The sequence below is a fragment of the Schistocerca nitens genome, chromosome 3 (assembly GCF_023898315.1).
Source record: "Schistocerca nitens isolate TAMUIC-IGC-003100 chromosome 3, iqSchNite1.1, whole genome shotgun sequence".
Classification (NCBI taxonomy): domain Eukaryota; kingdom Metazoa; phylum Arthropoda; class Insecta; order Orthoptera; family Acrididae; genus Schistocerca; species Schistocerca nitens.
This window is the reverse complement of record NC_064616.1, coordinates 694912352-694934144: the sequence shown is the minus strand read 5'-3', so window position 1 is coordinate 694934144 and position 21793 is coordinate 694912352. Positions and strand designations below refer to the sequence as shown.

The 21793-nt window shown below is 39.9% G+C and overlaps 1 protein-coding gene across 3 annotated transcripts in view; it reads left to right on the top strand.

The window, feature by feature from the left end:
* The window catches only part of LOC126248665 (oxysterol-binding protein-related protein 11-like), a 222608-nt gene that overhangs the window by 178127 nt on the left and 22688 nt on the right, over positions 1 to 21793 (top strand). For 2 of the 3 annotated variants that reach the window (XM_049949881.1, XM_049949882.1), the window contains 2 exons: positions 3372 to 3449; positions 14514 to 14630. In XM_049949881.1, coding sequence (XP_049805838.1) covers positions 3372 to 3449; positions 14514 to 14630 — 195 coding nt within the window. The remainder of the gene's footprint in view (positions 1 to 3371; positions 3450 to 14513; positions 14631 to 21793) is intronic. The other variant, XM_049949883.1, reaches the window with a different exon arrangement.

The window sequence follows — 21793 nt, the reverse complement described above, 5'->3', positions numbered from 1 at the left end:
AAGCTTTGTACATTGAAAAGCTTCTTTCTACTTTACCTGACTAAGAAGGAGCATATTTAAAGGGAAAATATCATTTCAGTCTAAATCTCAATGATTAAGAGAGAACATTTCACCAAACAAAATCACTGGAATGGAACACAATATATGATATCCTTCTTTTTTTCTGACACCTTTTCCATGTTCTTTGACACTTCTTTTTCAACTTTATTTTCACTTCTTCTGTTTGATTCATTAGTGGCATTTCTGATTGCTGCATACCAGTTATAGCACAGGGAATAAATCCAATATCTGATTTTCTGTTCAAAAGTTTGCCTGAAATTTCAGAAATGTACATTAATTCTTGGGCTAGTCCAATGGAAGTGGCTTCACTGCTAACAAATGAATCAGTTCTGCTTTCCACAGTGGTGATGTTCTGTCAGTAATAGTTGCAGGTATCAATCTTGAACCTCCATCTTATTGAAATAGGAGATGGTGGCAAGGAAGTGTCTGGAGCTAGCAACTTAAATGCTACAACACATGGAGGGGATTTCAAAAATACTTTCTTGAAACACACTATAAATTTGTCAGTATCACTCAGTTTACTATGAATGCAACTCAATGTAAGGTGTGAGCTAAACAAGTGACATACATGGTGCTATTGTATGCAGTAATTCTTTGAGTGAATCGGCACACATATATGAAAACTGAGGGGTTGCAGGATTGAACCTCTGTTGGAGAACAGATTTTCAGTCTCTCAAATAAGTCACCAGAAACAACACATGCTTTGGATTCCACACTAAACCGTAGTTCCCCTTTCGCCAATTGGATAACTGGAGTAGGTATGGAACATACAATTTGCTGAAGTGGTGCTCAATAGAAAGACTTGGACTGGACCACTGAGCCACAGAAATTATTATTATTATTACTCATCATCGTCAGCAGCAGCAGCAGCGTCTATATGCTGAATTAAGTTCGTATGGAACTCTCAGGGCACAAGTCCTACTTGCACTTGTCCGGTTTTTCTAAATGTTCACAGTTTATTACAAAATTTTCACCTGGATCATATGAAATGACCAGTGAGCTACATGAAAGTGCTTGGGGATGGAAGGGAAAGGCCTTAAAATAAACATAATTTGCACAATAACAATTTTATTAATATAAACAAGCCTTGCACTCATAACTAACAAAATACAAAAGACTGCCCAAAGCTCTACAGTACAATTATAAATGCCAGCACATGCCCAATTAGCTTCCTATTACCACCAACCGAATATGGGCAGGACTCAAACCCAGCACCAGTTCGTAGTAATGACACACCGCTCTGCAGGATATGGTCAAATGGTGCAGTCACTGGTACTTTTACAACATATAAATAGCGTACATTTAACAAAAACACAATAAACAGTTCATAAAAATTGATAATTTCAAAGTCCCCCAAATTACACATTGCATTGCCCGCACTGAGAAATATATTTGATACAACCTTTCATTATGCTAATAAATAATCATAAACACCACAAATATGAATAAGTTAAAACAATAGTGCTTTTATCTGACACCGATAGCTATTAACTCTTCGATAATAAACCACCAACAAGTCCTAGTGAACTCAGTACAGGCATAATACAGCTAGGTTGAAATATGCAAGAAACAGTGCTGATGATGGAAGCCTTCTCAAATAAAATTAAGCCAAGGTGCAGCATCAACTTGCATGAGCTATAATATTAACAAAATATCAATCTTAAAACTGGACGCACTCACTGAGCAAGATCAGCACTCAAATCCATTCTCCCCACATACCCTGGTTCTGAAATTAATAAATAACCAATTTAAACCTAAGGCAGACAAGTCTTAAACAAACTAGACTTTGATATAAAGTCAGGTCCATGGCACAAGCATACAGCAACAGGTGATGTTCTGAAATACACTTGCCAATTTTAGTGTTTTTTGGTTGAACAGGGGCTGTCCCAAGAGGTAACTGGTACACAAATCTTCCTTTGGTTACGCTCTGGCCTGACAATTTCTTCGCCTGAAGTACAGTTACCCACTTCACTTTCTGTCTGCACAGCCTTGCGCTGATCTGAAGTTGTCTGCTCAAAATGGCCTTGGCACTCTAGTTGACAGCTGGACTCTTCCTTGTAGACCCAGAGATTGAGACCACTCAATGCGAGCTAGGTATGCCTCTCAAAGGCTCAGAAGTGACTGCGCACTTCATCTCAGGCACCGGGCATGAAGCCATTGCTGTGTAACAGTCGAACAGTGTAACCACATATACTGTCGATAAGAGCAACATGGCTCACCATCTTCCAAAGTTCCGACACCAACATTTGCAATGTCTCTTCCCATGGAGTCTGTTTCATCAAATCATACCATACATTTTTATTTTCAATCTGTTGTCTGATTTGTTGCAATGTTTTTTTCAGAACTTCAGCTGACATACTCCTTTCTTAATGTGGAAGAATCAGGGAGATATTTGCCTGTGTATTTTTCTAAGAATTCGTAAAATTTTGGATGGTTCAGTTCATTTAAGGGACTGTCAGCAGAAAGGAAAGCTGTACAAAGTGCTTCACAGAATGATGTATAAAATAGTGTTTTCTCATTCTCAGTTCATTATACTCCACATTTGTGTGTGGGATTTTTTTCCTCACGTTCCTGAACGTTAAATGACTTCTTCGCAGTTACTCTTACATCACACAGTTTACAATACAGTATTTTACCATCAATCAAAAATACCTTTTCACCACATTGAGGCATTAACTGTTGTAATTTTACATGAATACTTTGCTTCACTTATGGTATTTTTGTGAACGATACTGCACATACTTCTGACTTCAATGACTCAACACTTGTCTGCAATCCAGGGTCCAGAATGGCTTAAGCAACTATCTGCTCATAGAATACTAATAGGCTTCACAAACTCATTGTTGCGTGAGGGTGAATTCCACATTATGAATTCAGATGAAATAGGGCAAGAAGGAAGATGTTCGCCATTTTCCAGGAAACAAAATGAGATGAACACTTACGAGAAGTGTAACTTGGAAGAAAGAAATTGCAGGGGAAAAGTTCTTTATTTCTTGAAAGAGTGAAAATATAATTAATATGACCATTTACTTACTAAAATAGACTGTCAGACAGAAATAGCCACATCTACGTAAATATGATTTAACAAATTACAGTAATTCATTCCGATTTTCATAACAAGTATTTATATTTATTGAAGGAAAATGTCAGTCTTACCAAAAAATATATACCCTATCATATAAATCCTAGCCCTACTATTGAGCGACGTAGATAGGTGTCTGTTGTGCGGAAATCGAACTATTCACAGTTAAAATTTGAAAATAATTAAGCAGAATCTAGGTAATTGATTTTGTAACTTTCAATTCTTATAGGAAGACGAGAATCCATTATCACTTATCTCTCAGATGACAGACACCCAGGCAATTCATGAAAACAGCGAGTTGCTTCAGGTGAGCTTGTCTCCTCTCATTCCCTTCCTGTATATGCTCTTCAGAACACACACGTATTTAATTTATTCCATTGTTGAGCTATCTTAGTGTCTTAATTTCTTTCTAATACAAGTTGACTTAACTATTCTCATTATCCTAGTAGTTGTGCATACATCACACTTTCACGGCTTTTGCTGGAAATTTATTTCTAATGATTTTAAGTATTCTGTTTCTTATTCTTTGCTGTCTCGTAATCTATCAAAAGATTGGAAGTAGTTACCAACAAGTCTTCACAATATTTGATTCATACCATAGAGCCTGGGACACACAGTTTCTTTTTCTAGTTTTGAATGCAGCATAGGGTCAGACTCTCTCACGTATGCATACTTACATGACTGGGAAAGTTGTAGGACACAGTACTTAATTAGAAATAGACAATGTAAAAAGAAGTTGTTGCCACCTAGTGATTTTGTATTGACTGAGCATGCAGTAACAAGTTATCACTTAAAAGTTACTGGCTAGTTAAGCAACTCATTGCACATTGTCATTAGACATATGATGGATAGAGATTTCAAACACACTCACACTTCCCTGAAGTTTTGAAAATTTCAGTGAATCTATTATTCCATTAATAATCTGGGTATAATCATCAGGGACTGAGTGTATGGTAATAAAATTAGAGTAGAGTGATGAGTAGTGTGCCAAGGAGAGATTGTGTATTCTGTTTAGCAGTGGGTTGTATATTCTTCCTGGTTTTGATATATGGTATAATCTAGACTGCTATTGTCTGACATGTGGTCGGCATTCACAGAGTGGCTCACAACATAGATTTAGTCTTTGATTCACTGTTTTAATCAGCACCTGTTATTGATTCACAGCTTTTGCTGTCAGCTTGAATTAGTATTGCCATCATGCACACAATTACAATTTTAATAGTGTAATGACTTTTGCAGATTATTGCACAGAGCCGTGGAAGGGTTCATGCTCATTACAGGTAATTTATGTATCTTGGTAGAACTTGTGTATTACATTGTGGTAGAATCACTGAATTCCAATTGCACAGCTTCAATAATTTGTAGGAATAAATTACATACAGAAGAACCATCAACTAACATGAAATGCTAAAGTAGTTAAACAGAAGGTAGGAAGCCTCTATTTAAAGTGTGACAATTTGTAAAACTTCTAACAGGGCTAGTGATATTTGATATGATGTAGTATAGTATACTGTTGTTGTTGACTTCAGTCCAAAGACTGGTTTGATCCAGTTCTCCACGCTATTCTATCCTAAGCAAGCCCCCTCATCTCTGAATAACCACTGCAAAGTAGATCTATTTGAACCTGCTTTTTGTTATCATCTATTGGCTTCCCTCAATAATTTTATCCCCCCACTCCCCCTCCCCCTCCCTTCCCAATACTAAACTCATGATCCCTTTATGTCTCAGAATGTGTCCTATCAACCGATCCCTTCTTGTAACAAAGTTGTATCACAAATTTCTTTTCTCCTCAATTCTAGTGAGTATCTCCGTATTACGTATGTGATCTAACAATCTAATTTTCAGCATTGTTTTGTAACACCACATTGCAAAAGCTTCTATTCTTTTCCTGTCTGAACTGTTTATTGTCCACATTTCACTTTCATACAAGGCTACACTCAAAATACTTTCAGAAAAGACTTTCAAACACTTAAACTTGTTTTAGATTTTATTAGATTCCTCTTTCTCAAAAATGCTTTTCCTCATCAGCCATTGTCAGTTATTTTGCTACCCAAATAGCAAAACTTGTCTATTACTTTTAATGTCTCATTTATTAATATAATTCCTTCAACGTCTGTTTATTTGACTACATTCCATTACCCTTGATTTACTTTTATTGATGATCATCTTACAATCTCTTTACAGTACACTATCCATTCCATTTAGTTGCTCTTCCAATTCAACAACAAATCTCCAAGTCTTTGTTTCTTCTCGCTGAACAGTAATTCTGTCTCCAAATTAGTCCTTGGTTTCCTTACTTGCTTGCTCAATGTACAGATTGAATAACATTGGGGTTAGGTTACAACCCTGTCTTACTTCCTTCCCAACTACTGCCTCCATTTTGTGCCCCTTGACACATCTGGTTTCTGTACAAGTTGTGAATAACCTTTCACTCCCTGTATGTAATTTTAAAAAAAGATTGTGTAATATAAGTGAGTAAGCTCACCCCTTGCTATCATAATTGGTTAGTATACTGTCATATTCATTGATATCTATAGAGATAATTTGTATTTCATAATTGAGTCACACAGAAAAGAAATGTTGTTGGATATCTGTCGAAATTTATGTGAAAGTCTCTGCATCTTTCTTAATTTCAAATGTTCAGTAAATGAAGATATTGCTTGCGTGTTGAATGTCTTTGCCATACCAGTCTATAATTTGGAATGTGCAGAGAGGAGGAGGGAGGGGGAAGGGTGTGTGTGTGTGTGTGTGTGTGTGTGTGTGTGTGTGTGTGAGAGAGAGAGAGAGAGAGAGAGAGAGAGAGAGAGAGAGAGAGAGAGAGAGGGAGGGAGATACTGTTTATGTATTGAGACATGATTAACCTAGCGTTCTTCCTTTGGCATGCTCAATGGGTGTCATTTCTATTTCTAATAAGTACCAGTAGTCAGTGATACTTTTCTCTTAGATATAAGACACACAAACAACAGTTTTCAAGTGCTAAAGTAGACAAAAGATTTAGAGAAGTGGTCATAATGAGTAGAGTGAGCTTACACTGTTACCTTATTCATCTGTAAGCTGTCAGCGACATGTCAAATTCTATAACCTTCTTGAAATTGTGTATGTTCGGGGTATTTTGTTATGGAGGAAGAAAAGACTGAACTTCAGCTTCTGTAATATCTTTGAGCTTTTTAGAAGGTACTCAGCTCATAACAGGCTTACTGTTTATAGCCTGTGGCATTGATACTTCTGTTGCAGTTAAAAAAGTGTAACTTGACACACTAATTGTGGAGTGTTACCCAAGACCTAAATCTCCACCAAGATTACAGCAAGAAAAATTATCTATGCACCATGTGTAGTGAATTGGACCACATAATGAGAGCACCGTCTGAAGTTAGCCACCTTCTTCATGCATAGGCTAACAACAACAGGGAACAAATTGCTGTGAGTACTGCCTGGACTGACCCGGACTCTTCATACCTGTTACACAACAATCTATGTAGTCACTGTGATGTCACACAATGAGTGCGTACACCAGGCTGGACAGATGTTCATGCTATTGAACTCAGATTCCCCGAAATTGAGTGGAAAAGTAATGCCATTTCTGCTTGATATGTCAAAAACTGCCCAGCTTCACTTGCAGTTTCTCACGTATACTGAAACTTGAGTATCTGTTCCTCTGGCTTAATCTCTGTTGGTTATGCACTGTAAGAAATATGTGACAGCTGAGGACTACTGTCATAGGAGAATAAATGACATTTTGCCTACGTATTTTCTGCTGTCAAAGAGTGCCTTAAACAATGGACATTTAGAACGTGTTCTTAATTCAAAAAGGGAGACACACGCAAATACCCCTTGATGTGCCTCATGTCCTCTCTTGTGTGTTCCTTAAGAGCTCCATAGCTGATTGTTCCTGGTGAAGAGAATACTGTGTAAGCATACAGTGCAATACACATAACTGAAGTTCAGCATTGCATTGACGTTTGAGAGGAAGTTTCATAGTTTGTGTGCCTTCCATGTTTAGACGCCTCTTGTCTCATAATAATTGTTTGAGGGTTGTTCAGTAAGTAATGGAACACATTTTTTTCCTCAAAGGAAGATAATTTTATTCATAAGTTAAATATGCTCTGTTGCTCCCAAATCTTTTGGCTATTAAATTATTTTTTTCCCAACATAATCTCCATTCATTTTTATGCACTTACACCTTGTTGATCTGAAAACCTGTATGTAGTGATCATGCCATTCTACTGGTGTGCATCTCACCCAAGTTCTTCCTGCTTCACTAAATTCCTCATTATTGCAGTTGTACTTCCTGCAGAGTCAGTCCTTCAGTAGGCCAAAGAAGGTGTGATTTACTGTCTGTAGGGCTAACTAGGAAGAAAAGTCCACCAAAGTTTTGTGATCTCATCTTGGACATGCAGAATTGGGTGTGGTCTTATGTTATTGTGGAGAAGGAGAAGTTTGTTCACATTTTTGTGCGCACAAACATGCTGTAATGGTTTTCTTCGTTTCCCAAAGTATTTCTCAATAGACTTCCAAAGTCAGTCATTTGACTGTGAGGGAAGATATCGAACAGATTATTGCCTTTCGTTGTCCCAGAAGACTGAATCCATGACTTTACAGCTGATGGTACTGTTTTCAATTTCTTCTTTGATGGAGATATTGTGTGCTGCCACTCTGCGGATTGCATTTTTCCCCAGGTTCGAAGTGGTGAATCCATGTTTCCTCATCTATGACAATGTTTGACAAGAAGTCATCACCACCAGCCTCATAACAAGCAAGCAGTTTGGCACAGGTGTTCCTTCTGCTCTTCAGTTAGGTTCTGATGAACTCAGTAGTCACAAATTTTCATAATGCTAGACACAAACAATAGTGTGGCCACAAAGCCCAAAAGTTTGTCCATTCGTATTCAAGCAAACAACAAACATAGAAACAGTACAATAAGCAGTAGAACACAATCTGAGGACAGGAGCCTGCTGTGCTGTCCTTATACAGAGGATAACCCTGTGGTGGCTGGCCCACGCAGCTGCCATTGGCAGAGCATTTGAGTATAGGGCACTGGCCTCCTGGTGCCACAGCGTATATTGAGATATGATGAACACAGTTATAACGCCCCTATCACTATTGGGAAAAAGGACACTCATCTGATGTTAATGTTGCCCCAACAGATTACAAATCAATGTCCTCTGCGGTGGGTGCCACAGGTGATGACAGTGGCATTGGAAGGAGATTCCAGGCTGGAACTGCTGAGTAGGGGCTCAACAGGAGCAGCTGTGGGCACGTGTGGTGACTACCCCCTCTCCCTTCCCCTTCCCCCTGCTCCCTTCCCCCTGCCCCCTTCCCCTTCCCCCCATACACACACAGTCCACAAAGTATCAAAAAGGAGGAATGACAATGAGGGTGCTGGTAACATCTCAACATTTGGGTGGTGAAACTGTATAAATGATGAAGGCCCTGGCCACTTGGGCAGGAGGCGCTGGTCATGAAGTACCCCACGCCTCCAGGCAGCGATGGAAGCCCAGGTGGTAGCAGAGCATCATGGGATGGGCTGGCAACGTGCATCAAAATAATGGACTCTGGAGGGGAGGCAGGAGGCAGCAACATCCGCAGGGGGGGGGGGCGGCTGTCCAACACTCACAGCAGGGACTCCCAATGGAAGCCTGGACAGGTGCTGAGGGAGGAAGTGAAGGCAGTGGTGGACATGCAGCCGTCGCTATGGCATGAGGATGTAGCTGATCACGGTGGTATGCCACCAGCCCATCACTGATGTGCACCATGCAGAGGTGGCAGCCACAGAAACTGTGGACCACAACCATACTCCACTTCAGTTGGCAGCTGAACCCTCCAACACAGACCGCAGCCCAAGGATCAAACTGTGACGAGGGTCATGCTAACAGACGGTGGGGCAGCGTGAGCAGATGCAGAAGGGTGTGTAGCTGGCAACTATAGAGCATCTCATCCAGACTCCAATCCCCCACTGCTGTAAACCTGTACGAACTCAATGTACCGTCCATGGAAGAGTCTGTGACGTACCATAGCTGCAGCCGACGTGGGAGGACAGCAGGTAAGGTACAGAAATTTCGAGAAAGCATCGACAATCAGCAACCAGTAAGAATGTAGAATGGAACAACAACCAGTGAGAATGTAGGAAGGGACCTGTGAAATCAATATGAACATATTTCCATGGATGCTGTGATTCAGGCTGTGGACAAAGTGTGACCTGCAGCACTGGCTGTTGTACAGCACACTGAGAGCAGGCTGTAAAAAGATGCACAATGCCACCATCAATGCCAGGCCAGAAGAGATATTGACAGGCCAATAGTTTGGTGTGAAAGACCACCACCGAAAGTTCCAGATGTAGGAGCTGAAGCACATCCCACTGTAGGGTGGTCAGGATCACAATGCGGGCGACAGTCCATCTGTAGCTGAGAGACCACCACCATCAAGCACCAAAAGGTGGTGACGGAGGGTAAAATAGTGACATAAAGGATCAGAAGCACTGCCCAGAGGCTTGTCCGGTCAACCATGCTGGTCAAGTTGAAAAACTTGCTACAAAATGAGATCAGCAGCAACAGCAGATGTGACCTTGGAGCCAATAATAGAAAACACTTTGACTGTACATCATCTAAGTGAGAACAAAGGAACTCATCCTGATCAGAACTAGGACCTGGCCTCATTGGAAGCTGGGACAGTACATTGGCATTGGCACGCTGCACGGTGGGCCAATAATGTATTTCATAGTTGTAACGAGACTGAAAGAAGAAGCAACACTGGAGATAGTGTGCTGCTTTGTCAGGCAATGAAGCAGATGAACAGAACAATGAAACTGAGGGCTAATGAGGTGGAACTTAGACCCATACAAGAACACATGAAAAACATTTTGAGGGTGTAGATGACAGGAAGCACTTCCTTTTCAACTTGGGAGGAGCACTACTGGGTCGAGTTCAGCATTTTTTATGCATAAGCTATCGGACATTCAGAAACATTCTCATATTCTTGTGGAAGAATGGCCCCAAGCCCATACTGAGAGGTGTCTATAGCCAAGTCCAGATGGTGGCCAGGATGGAAGGTAGCCAAACAAGGAGCAGAATGTAATTTAGATTTCAAAAATGTAAAAGCGCATTCACAGGCCAGTGTCATAAGTTGCAGAAATGCTCTTCTGTGGATGCACCCATCACGATGTCAAGACGGTTGATGCACCCAGAAACGGACATTGTCAGTTGTTTTGGAAAACACTGAAAATCACGTGGGCACTAGCCAAATGGGAGGTGCCAATATTGGTACAACCCAAAGGTCATTTTAATCACAGAGAGCCTTTTCAAATCCTCATCCTATGGAACCTGTAAATAGGTTACAGATAGATTTACTTTTATTCCAATTGATCTGCAGTGAGGAGGCTCTTCAGGATGTAGAACATGACAGAAAAACAATAATACGTGACAAATATTTACAACTAAAACAAATAAGCTAATGTACCTTCCACAGGTCCCAAGTGGAATGATTCTTTTTTTTTTAATGAACACTACATGAAAGTATCATTTTACAACACTAATTTACTAAGATGGCATTAATGCACTGAATTTAAAATTGAAAAAAAAAGTTTTTATTTATTTATAAGGTAACAAACATATAATAGAACTATTACAATACTTATTTACAATGAACACATTACTGCACTGAAACAGTGCAGAAGTTACACACACACACACACACACACACACACACACACACACAAAGTCTGGACATTGTTCTTGAACCTTTAAGTACTGAAAACATCTCACACCAACAGCTTCAGTTGAGAGAATTCACACTTGTGAAACACATGCACGGACTGCCTGAACTATGCTGAAGAGACAACTACAAATCTGAAACTTTGTTAATAAATGTGCATAGACTGAGAAACTTGCCCTGTCCTAGGAATGGACACCACTGCCTTCAGAGTACAGCAAAACAAGAAGCATGAGGGACTTCCCTAACAAATGAACTCTCACATATGCAAAAATCCATTTGGTTGAAAAGCCACACAAATAAAATTGAAAAGGAACCCTGCTACAGCAGACAAACTAAGACATGTTAAAACACTAAAAAGGACATCCTTGAAGTTGCTGTTGGAAGTGTAGCATGGGACGTGGTTCAGGGCGAGGGCAGCACGGCACCTTGGTGGGCCGCATGGTGACAGCGGTGTCCATAGTGGAGACTTCAAGCAGCTGTCGATTGATGTAACTGGCTCTCTGTGGGCAGAGTGCCAACTTAAGTGCATGTCTGTGGAAGGAGACATGCGTGGTATCACATGAGTGTGTGATCATGTGGATGTACAGGGTGATCAAAAAGTCAGTATAAATTTGAAAAGTTAATAAACCACAGAATAATGTAGATAGAGAGGTTTTTACACATGATTGGAATGACATGGGATTTTATTTAAAAAAAAAAATCACAAAATGTCCGACAGATGGCGCTGGACAGCAAAACGTCAGTGACTGCGCATGACAATCGTGTATAAAATGAGCTGTAATGACAGAATCAGATGTGCCAGCAGTCGCAGCATGTTGATGTTACCTGAAAAGGCACTTTTAGTGAAGCTGTATTATCAGAATGGGGAATGTGCTAGTTCAGCGTTATGATCCTATCGCCGTAGGAAGGGGATTCGAAAGGGTAAAGGTCCATTGACAAATGCAGCTGTGGCAAGAATGATTTCGAAGTTCGAAGCCATGGGTTGTTTATAGACGATAGACCCCATAGTGGCCGACCGAACACAAGGCGTAATGCTCCTGAGACAGTTCAGGAACAAATGGAGACTGTAGTGGGTTTGTCTATGCATGGGGAAGTCAGTGTTTGTGCAGTCGCACATCACACCGGCATTCCGTACACTACTGTTTGGTTCGCACTGAGGCGTACCCTCTGATGCTATCTGTACAAAATCCATCGGCATCATGAACTGTTACCTGGCGATTTAGTGAAGCGGAGGGCATTTGTGGTGTGGGCATTTCAAAAGATGGCGGAAGATGACGATTGGTTGAGTAACGTGTTGTGGACCGACGGAGCTCATTTCATGCTCCGAGGGTCTGTCAACACCCACAACTGCAGAATTTGGGTTACCGAAAATCCTAGAACTGTCGTGGAAACTACATTGCACAATGAGAAAGTCACGGTATGGGTTGGATTTACCACATCTACCGTTATCGGGCCTTATTTCTTCGAGGAAATGTGTCATTCTGGTTTTGTAACTGCTACTGTGACAGGTGAGAGGTACGCCAATATGTTACAGGATCGCATCATCCCCAGCCTGGCTGATAAACACCTGCTGGAACGTACAATGTTCATGCAGGATGGCTTTCCACTCCATATTGCTAGACGCGTGAAAGATCTCTTGCACGCCTCGTTTGGTGGTGATCGTGTGCTCAGCCACCACTTCCATCATGCTTGGCCTCCCAGGTCCCTAGACCTCAGTCTGTGTGATTATTGGCTTTGGGGCTATCTGAAGTCACAAGTGTATCGTGATCGACTGACATCTCTAGGGATGCTGAAAGACAACATCCGACGCCAATGCCTCACCATAACTCCGGACATGCTTTACAGTGCTGTTCACAACATTATTCCTCGATTACAGCTATTGTTGAGGAATGATGGTGGACATATTGAGCATTTCCTGTAAAGAACATCATCTTTGCTTTATTATGCTAATTATTGCGATTGTGATCAGATGAAGCACCATCTGTCGGACATTTTTTTAACTTTTGTATTTTTTTGGTTCTAATGAAACCCCATGTCATTCCAAGCATCTGTGTCAATTTGTACCTCTCTATCTACATTATTCCGTGATTTATTCAGTTTTCAAATTTATAGTGACTTTTTGATCACCCGTTATATTAGTCCCCGTGACTGCAGTGTTGTGTACTGTGGCTTTACACCATGTAGTGGTGAGACTGGCAGCCCCCACATGCTGTGGTGACTGATCACAGCTGGATTGTGCACAGTACCTTGCCTCTTCTGTTTACAGTAACCTCCAAGTGAGGCAGGGGCTGTACCTGGCATGCGAAACATGCATGTAAATGTGGTGGCTGAAATATAAAATGGGCAGCACTACATACTCAACATTATTGATATTTCTTCTAGAGTGCACATATCAGTTTTGAGTGATGATTGCACACCAGCATGAAGGTAGACCTTGTCACAAAGACATTGCTGTTCACTGCCCAATACAAGGGGCCTGGCCATATTGAGGAATGAGATTTGTGTTTTTACTGTATTTGTAAATGTATTTCAAATAAAATAGCTACAGTTTTTAATGTAATTTTATTAGATCTAATTTTCATTTATAAATTTTTAGTGAAGGATTTATACTACAGAAAATGAAATACGTATCCCTAAAGTGGCAGTCACTTGTCGAAGAGCAGCCATATAAGAGCTCACCAGACTTCACTATACAGAATACACCGAGCAGCTGATGTGGTTACCTGTGCAAGTTGATGTCTCAGGTTGACTGTTAAATATCCTGGTGGAAATTATTTGTTAAATAATAGTATACTCATACTCTTATTGTTAATGCTATAATGTCAGGAGTGACATATTATGTGTTCTTGTTATAGACTATCTGAGGATAGCTAAAATGTTGAATTGAGTTATAGCTGAATAAATGAGATGCAGTTGTGACTGATAACAAAGTAATTATACAACAACTCACAATCATTATTGCTGTCTCATCCCCTGAAAAATAAAAATACGTTATGATACAAGAGTGGCTGGTTCATCCATTGTTTTTTAAGTGATCAACCAGCCATTCTTTCTTTAAATTGTATTTTTGTCTGTATTCTGTAAATCTTTCAGTATTTTACAGCACACATTAATACACCTTCTCTATACCTAGCAGTGATTTGTCACGTGAACTTGATTAGTACTGTGATGAACTGGCAAATGTTTTAAATGAATTTTCTATTCTGTTTCCCATCTTATTCATTCATCCCACCTCCCAGTCTTCCACTGCAGATCACAAATTCTGTTAATGTATTTATCAGCCAACATTTCCAGTCTCCTGATTTAGAGGAATGCTTGGTTAGTAAAAATATACAAAATTCTTTACCTACATGTCCATTTATCACAAGTGATGTTAGTTGTAAGGTAAATGATGAGGTGATCTTCCTACTTCAAACTAATCTTTCTTGTATTCTCCATACAGTTTATCAGCTTAGCATATCCAATACCACAAAGCTATTACAGGGACATCAGAAATCTATACAACCATCTGTAGACTATGCTGACATTATTTATACATTGTTTGACAAATTCTCCACTAAGGACAGATCATTCAGTCTCTTTGGTTTATAGATTGTCATTACCTGATGATGTATTTGAATGAATTTATTTTAAATTTATAATTTGAAAATGTTTTCTGTTTCAGCCTTTTTATGGTGGAAAAGTAAATGTTGTAACATCAGATGTAAAGAATGAAACTGGAACTATCATATGCAAGATACAGGGAGAATGGAACAGCCATTTTGAATTTACTTATCCTAATGTAAGTAATTGATACAATGTATGAATTAGCATCATGTCAGAATTAAGCTTTCATCTGAACATTTAGCTACTTCATTTGAATAATATAAATTTTAATTAATAATAATTACCAGTAAAGACTACATTCAGTAACATTATATTTTGCGGTAAACTGGAAAATGAACTGGAAAACAATCCCAGCCCATGGATTGTGAATGAATGCTTTAGTCATATTTGCATGTTGATCACTTTCCTTATTGTTTTAATTCTCTGGTATTTTCTTACCACCTTAACAGTAAGTTCTACCCTGTAAGAAACACTCAATAAACACTTTTTAAATATGTAAGAATAAAGGGAAAGAAACTTGCCTTATAGTAGAGACATTGAATTGTCTAAAGATATATAAATGAGGCTGAGAAATTTGCTAGCTTTTTGAGGAAATCTTTTTTCAAGTGGAAGTACACACGTGTGCACACATCCCACTGAAATCACTGTACTGTGAAGGGTATCTGAAGGCTGTGAGGGAGGCAGCAGGAAAATGGGATAGGAATGGGGAATGAGGGGTAGCAAGTTTACAGGATAAGAATGGGGGAGGGATAGGCAGCAGATGCAGGAGATAAGGGGGGGGGGGGGAGGAACAGCTGGTTCACAAGATAGGAATGCAACACGGGCACCGGTGAGCTCATGGTGATGATATGGATGAATGGATTGGGAGGAGGAGACAGAGAAGATGAAAGTGCAGACTGTGGGGAAGAGGATGTGGGTGCAAGATGAGTGAAGTTAGGGTCCTGAGGCAGAGTGGAGGTGGGTAAGAGGTGGAAGTTAGTGGAGATGAGGCCAGAAGGATTACAGAAATGAAGGAGGTGTTGTGAGTATAATTCCCATCTACCTAGTTCAGGAAAACTGGTGTTGAGGGGGAAGATCCAGATGGAACAGGTTGTGAAGTAGCCATTGAAATCATGCATGTTGTGCTCGGCAGCATGTTCATCCACTGGGTGGTCAACTGGGCTCTTGTCCAGAGTTTGGCAGTTGTCATTCATTCAGGTGGATGATTGGTTGGTGGTCACGCCCACATAAAATGTTGTGTAGGACTAGCAGCAGAGTTGGTATATGAGATGGCTGCTGTCAGAGATGTCCCTGCCTCTGACAGGATTGGATAAGCTTGTCACAGGACCAGAGTATGATGTGTTGGTGGGTGAAGTATGAGAGCTGGTGTGGCATATGGATGGACCAGGGTATTGTGTAAAGGATATGGTTTAGTTGTTCCAATCTGAGAAGATAGTCGATGATTTGCTGATTAGAGGTAATGGTAGAGAAAATGCAGAACCTTGAGGTTGTACTCTGAGTTGATACTTTGTGTAACTGTAGGGTGTAGGTCTGTAAATTTCCTAGAGCTAGACCATGATATTAATTTTACCTTTCAATGTAACACAGAGCTTTAAAATCTTATTAAAGACATGGTTTTCTCTCCTATTCCTTGTATTTATTTTGTGATTGTTCTTCCAGATAGTAATATCATTGACTCAAATTATCAAATACTTGTAACAAACTGCTATGCTATTTACCAGTGCAAGTGTGTCCAACAGTCTACTTAATCAAATAATTTCTCAATAATTGCAGCTAAAATGGAAAGCCACATGTTATATTCCATTAGTTGCAGCATATGCTTTCTTGATTAGTATTGGTTGAAAAAAATGTCTCCAGAAATGTTTGTGTTTATACTAATAATAGTAGTAGTAGTAGTAGTAGTAGTAATAACCATTATAACAGATAAAACAACACCACATAACAAACCTGACATTATACTCACCAATAAAAAGAAGAAATTAACACAACTAAACGAAATATCCATACCCAATACAACAAATATACTAAAGAAAACAGGAGAAAAAATTGAAAAATACATCCAACTGGCTGAGGAAGTCAAGGACATGTGGCATCAGGATAAAGTTGACATTATACCAATTATACTATCAACTACAGGAGTCATACCACACAATATCCACCAGTACATCAACACAATACAGCTACATCCAAACATATATATACAACTAGAGAAATCCGTAATTATTGATACATGTTCAATTACCCGAAAGTTCCTAAATGCAGTGTAACATATACCGTACAGTGAAAAGGAAGTCACGCTTGATCAAGGTCCACGTCACTTTCATTTCGAACCAGATGTAAGGTCTGAGAAAGGAAAGAAATAATAATAATAATAATAATAATAATAATAATAAAGCGTGGAATATACCAAGGAGACTCATTAAGCCCTTTCTGGTTCTGCCTTGCTCTGAACCCGCTATCCAACATGCTAAATAATACAAATTATGTATACAATATTACTGGAACATACCCACACAAAATCACACATTTGCTATACATGGGTGATCTAAAACTACTGGCAGCAACAAATCAACAACTCAACCAATTACTAAAGATAACAGAAGTATTCTGTTTCATTGACCCTGGAAATAGCCCATATTTCAATTGTTGTTTTTGCTGCTATTGCCTCTTCGGTAGAAAATCTGAATACTAGTTTGCTGCAGCTCTCCACTCATTTCTATCATGTGCCAGTCTCTTCATAATTACATCAATCTGAATCTGCTTATTCAGGGTGTCCAGTGTCCTGGAAAATCTGGAAATGGAAAGCAGGGAAAACGTAGGGAATGTTTTTGTTCTGGAAAACTTGGGGAATTTTTGCATTTTGTCTAAAATCTCTGGATAAAGCATGGTGTCTCATTTGATTTTGGGCAGAGGCATTTGCTTGCCTTCTCCTTGGCTCAATGCCAAGGTGCGATAAGCAGTAATGTCTCTTTCACTAAAGCTCTAGAGTCCTCCAACACTAGTTATTTTGTCTCCTGGATACCGTACAATATCTGTGGTCACCCAACCATTTCCGTGATCATATGCTTCAAGGTTATCCAACGTAAAATTAAACACAGCTCCACAAAACACTGAAGGGCCGTGCAAAAATGGTTGTCCACTCACTGGTTGAGCATTCAACTCAACATCATCTACAGCTTTATAAAATGTTAGACGAGAACGTCTTTTCCTCCTTGGTACTATGCAGCTGCCCTCCATCAGGGTTTTGGAAGCCCTAAACCTCTCCCCTCACTAACTGCAATGCAGCAGCCAGCCAGACCACCCGGCCTGGCCAAGTCCAGGCAAGCAGTGCAGAGGTTGTTGTTTGTTGACATGGAATGGCTTGCACACCTGTCACTGCAGCCTGACCATGCAACTCTGGTTTGTGTTGTGTTATGATTGTGTGTGTTTCTGACTCAATGTAATGAGCAAGGATCTGTGATGAGTATTTGGTGTGGTTTACATTTACATCTGTTCAAACGTACTGCCTTGTTTGCTAACACAGTGTTATCACAAAAAGTGTGCTTTTAGGGGAGTTTGTGGCCTATTCAAATCCATTTATTTTGTACCAGTAATACTAGGGCATGATAGGTAAACATACAGTACATTTGTTAGTTATATACATAAAAATTACTGTTGTACGTGGCAACATCTGTCAATCTCGTTGTGTTGTGTACAAATTAGATTGATTATAGATCTTTAGTTGTAGGCATAAAATAGTGTAATTAGAACACTAACAAGCAGTCATTGGGCTTTGGTATGCTGTTGTTTGTTTAGTTAACATTGAGCTGAAGCCTGTAGTGCAACACAGGTGGTTCGAGGGTGAGTAGGAACTTTTGAGAGGAGGTGCCTGGTGCATGGGGAGTGAGGTGACACTGTAATTTCTGTCCTGAGTGGCTAACATATCCAATCCAATCCAATCCAATCCTATCTTAGTCAACTACTTTCAGTTACACACATACAAGCAAGATTTTATTGGCTTACTTTGGAGGCCCTCAGGGAGAGATATAGGTGAAGGGGGTGGATTAGAATTTGCTCATAAGAAAGATAAAAGTGCAGGTCACAAAAATTTTTAGTGGCTTTCTGTCTTTATGAACTCTTGCCCACTTCTTACTATATTGTGTAGTTGCGATCCTGTCTAATCCATGTGTTACCTCAGTGCTTATTCAATGAACTGGAAGTGTGCATTCTACTCTTGCTGGATTGAGGATCCAGAATTTTGTTGAATCACACTGGTTCATGCTCCGTAAAACCAACTTGGAAAGAAGGATGCTGAGCTTCAGGCTACAGCCAGGTGTTACCCCAATGCAGTTGCATCAAGTACCTATTGCAGGAACTTCTGGATGAAGGGTGACAATCCTAGATTACTTGCAGAGGAGCCCATTTTGAAGACAGAGATCCATTTGTGTCTGTTGGCTGCTGTGAGACACCAATCTCCTTGGGACATCGACATCTTGTTAACCTCTTACCAGATGTGTTCCCAGACAGTAACATTGCCTTCCAAGTGCAGTTTCAAAAGTCAAAGGCAAATTATGGCATTGTGTTTGGATTGGAGCTGTTTTTCATTAAACAACTACAGGAGATTGTTCTTGCTTGTGATGAAGTAGTGACTGAGTTTGATGTAATTGTTCATTTTTGGAATAGGATGTTGGGCCATGATTTGAGCCCTCAGTGTTTTTGAAAGAAAGTACTGCAAAAGATTTAGTTGAAGACTTCGAGGCATGAGCATTCCAATCTGAGGTAAATCTGAAAAGGCACGTTGTTCAAGGTGATCATGGGTGGCACTAATGTTAATAAGGCATTCCTAAGAGAACTGAAAAGCAAGCTCAAAGTTGAGGGTAATGCAGCGGGTTCTGTGCTTTTGAACTTTAGGACATGTGGCTTACGTACAGTGCATGGTGACTTTAACACAGGTGGTACTAGCACTGGTTGGAATCTTGTTCAGTTTCTAAGAGCTTAATGTAATCTATTTAAAAACTGCCCCTCCTGCCAAGTTGATATCAACAATATTACAAGCACTGCCATTTTCCTACAGCAGTTTTGTGCTGTTTGGTGGGTGGAAAATAAAATGTTATCAGTCTGGGCTCAGCAAATATAACAGCTGTTTAAAAATATGTAAAGGAAGTAGAAAGGGTAAAGAAGGAACAGAAGTAGGTAAAACCATAGACTTAAAGTTGCTACTGGAATTTTAGTCATAGCTACCAAGTAGTGTGAGAGTCCTTAAGGGGAAAGTTGCTGATAGCTCATCTTGCCTATTTTGAGACTGTCAATCCTCAGGTTGAGTCATTGTTGACCAAATTTCAGTCAGATGCACCCTTAACTCCATTCCTCTATCCTTCCCACCGGTCTATAGTCAGAGAATTAAACAGAAAATTTGTGAAACTAGAAGTTTGAAGAAACAGACTAGCTTGAAAACAGATCTGAGTGCCAACATAAATCAGTTGAATAAAAAGGTCTTGGTCAGTGTGACATTTCAGAGAAAGATATCTTGGAATTGTGAATTGAGTGCCTTACATTTATGCAGAGTGCAGTATCCAAAATTCTGGACAAATTCCCCCTGGTTTATTTTTTTATGAAGAGCATTCCACATTTAGTCCCGCAAGTGGCAGTTAACACCGACCATGAGAAGAGACAGTTACGCATAGAATTGACACATTTTACTACATTAATTTTCTTTGGTTGTCATGAGGCTGATGCTATTGCTCATGAGTTCGAAAATCTGGTGGAGATCATGTCAAGAGAGGAAATCCTCAAAGAACTTTATGGGGATCGTATTCGCATCAACCACTTCTGGATGGTGGTCATTGGGGTCAAAAGTGTACATGAAAATGTGAAGAGTTGTTTGCAGTCTCTTCCAAGGCAAAGCCAGTCTTGAAAGAGGTTTCTCTGACAATTTCATTCGAAAGTGAGTAGAAAAAAGTCAAGAGCTCTACAGAGCCTGAAAACAAAACTTGTGGAAAGTGGAGAAAGAGGTTTCTTAGATTGAAGTAGTACTTTGTCACTAGAAACTACCTGCTTGTGACTTTACTTAATGTCCATGTATGCATCCTTATCAGATTAGTCTGTTACTGTGTCTTCCATAAGCCTTTTATTCAGATGGTATTTGGATTTTATTCTTATATCTCTTTGTAAAAACTGTAATTTCTTATTGAAACAGATAATGGTCTTCTTTTGTAAGTCTGTGTGCTCCCAGCAGCTGATTATTCCCAATATATATGTTTATTAATAATGTTTTACTTTCTTTGCAACCTAGTCTCTTTCTACTCTGTCCTGTCACATTAATGTGACCACCTGTCAAAAGCCTGAATATGCTTCCCAAGAATAGATGCATACTTGTGGTGATCCATTGTGCCTTCCAGAATAACGAGATCACCCAGGGAATGCCATGAAAACATTCTTTTGGCCTGGACCCTTTCATCTGAAAAGGCCACCTGTCGCACTCAGTGGACATCCAGTTGCTGTATTGGCTTGCAAAATTTCAGCCTTTGTTGTCAATGAACAGCAGTAGGCATAGGTGCATGCACTAGGTGCTTGTTGCAGAAGCCCATCCATGGCAATGTTTGCTGAACAGTTGTTGAGGAGACACTGTTGATAGCACCTTGGTTCATCTGACTGGTCAGTTGCTGAACATTGCATCTCTATTTGCCCATACAGAACTCTGCAGCTGTCGTTCACCCCGTCATCTTTGCCAGTGGTGCACCCCTGTTGCCTCAACACCGGTTTTGGATAGAAATGTTACCGTTTGTGTTTGGTAATTTCATTGGTAGGACACTGTGCAGATGTCATCACTCAACAAAGGACATTGCATACAGAACAATATGTTAAAATATTGTTCAAATATGTGGTATCCATTGAAATAGGACTATGAGGGGATATTAAACATAGAAAAAGAATAACAGCACCAATAGTCACGTGTTTGTTTGCTCCACAAGACAGTGTCACAGAAATGTAGAAAATCTTGAACTGCCAGATGCTTGAAGTAGAGGCAAACTACTTCTAGTAAGACTACTTACAGTTTTATGTACCAGTATCAAGTGAGGACTCTAGGAATATACTACAGCCTCCTGCATATCACTCCTAAAAAGTGCAAAGACAAGGTTAAACTGATTACAGATTGTAATTTCTTAGACTTTCCCACCGATTTGATGACATCTCATGGAAATCGGGTTTTCTGCCGGATATCAGCGTCTTCCAAACACGATATTTCGACGTCATTACTTGACGTCTTCATCAGGTGTTCCCTGAGACTGGCTGCTGGCTGGACCGGGTCGCATATTTATGCCTGCCCGGTGCTTGGTGTTCTGTTTGCCGTTCCCTAGT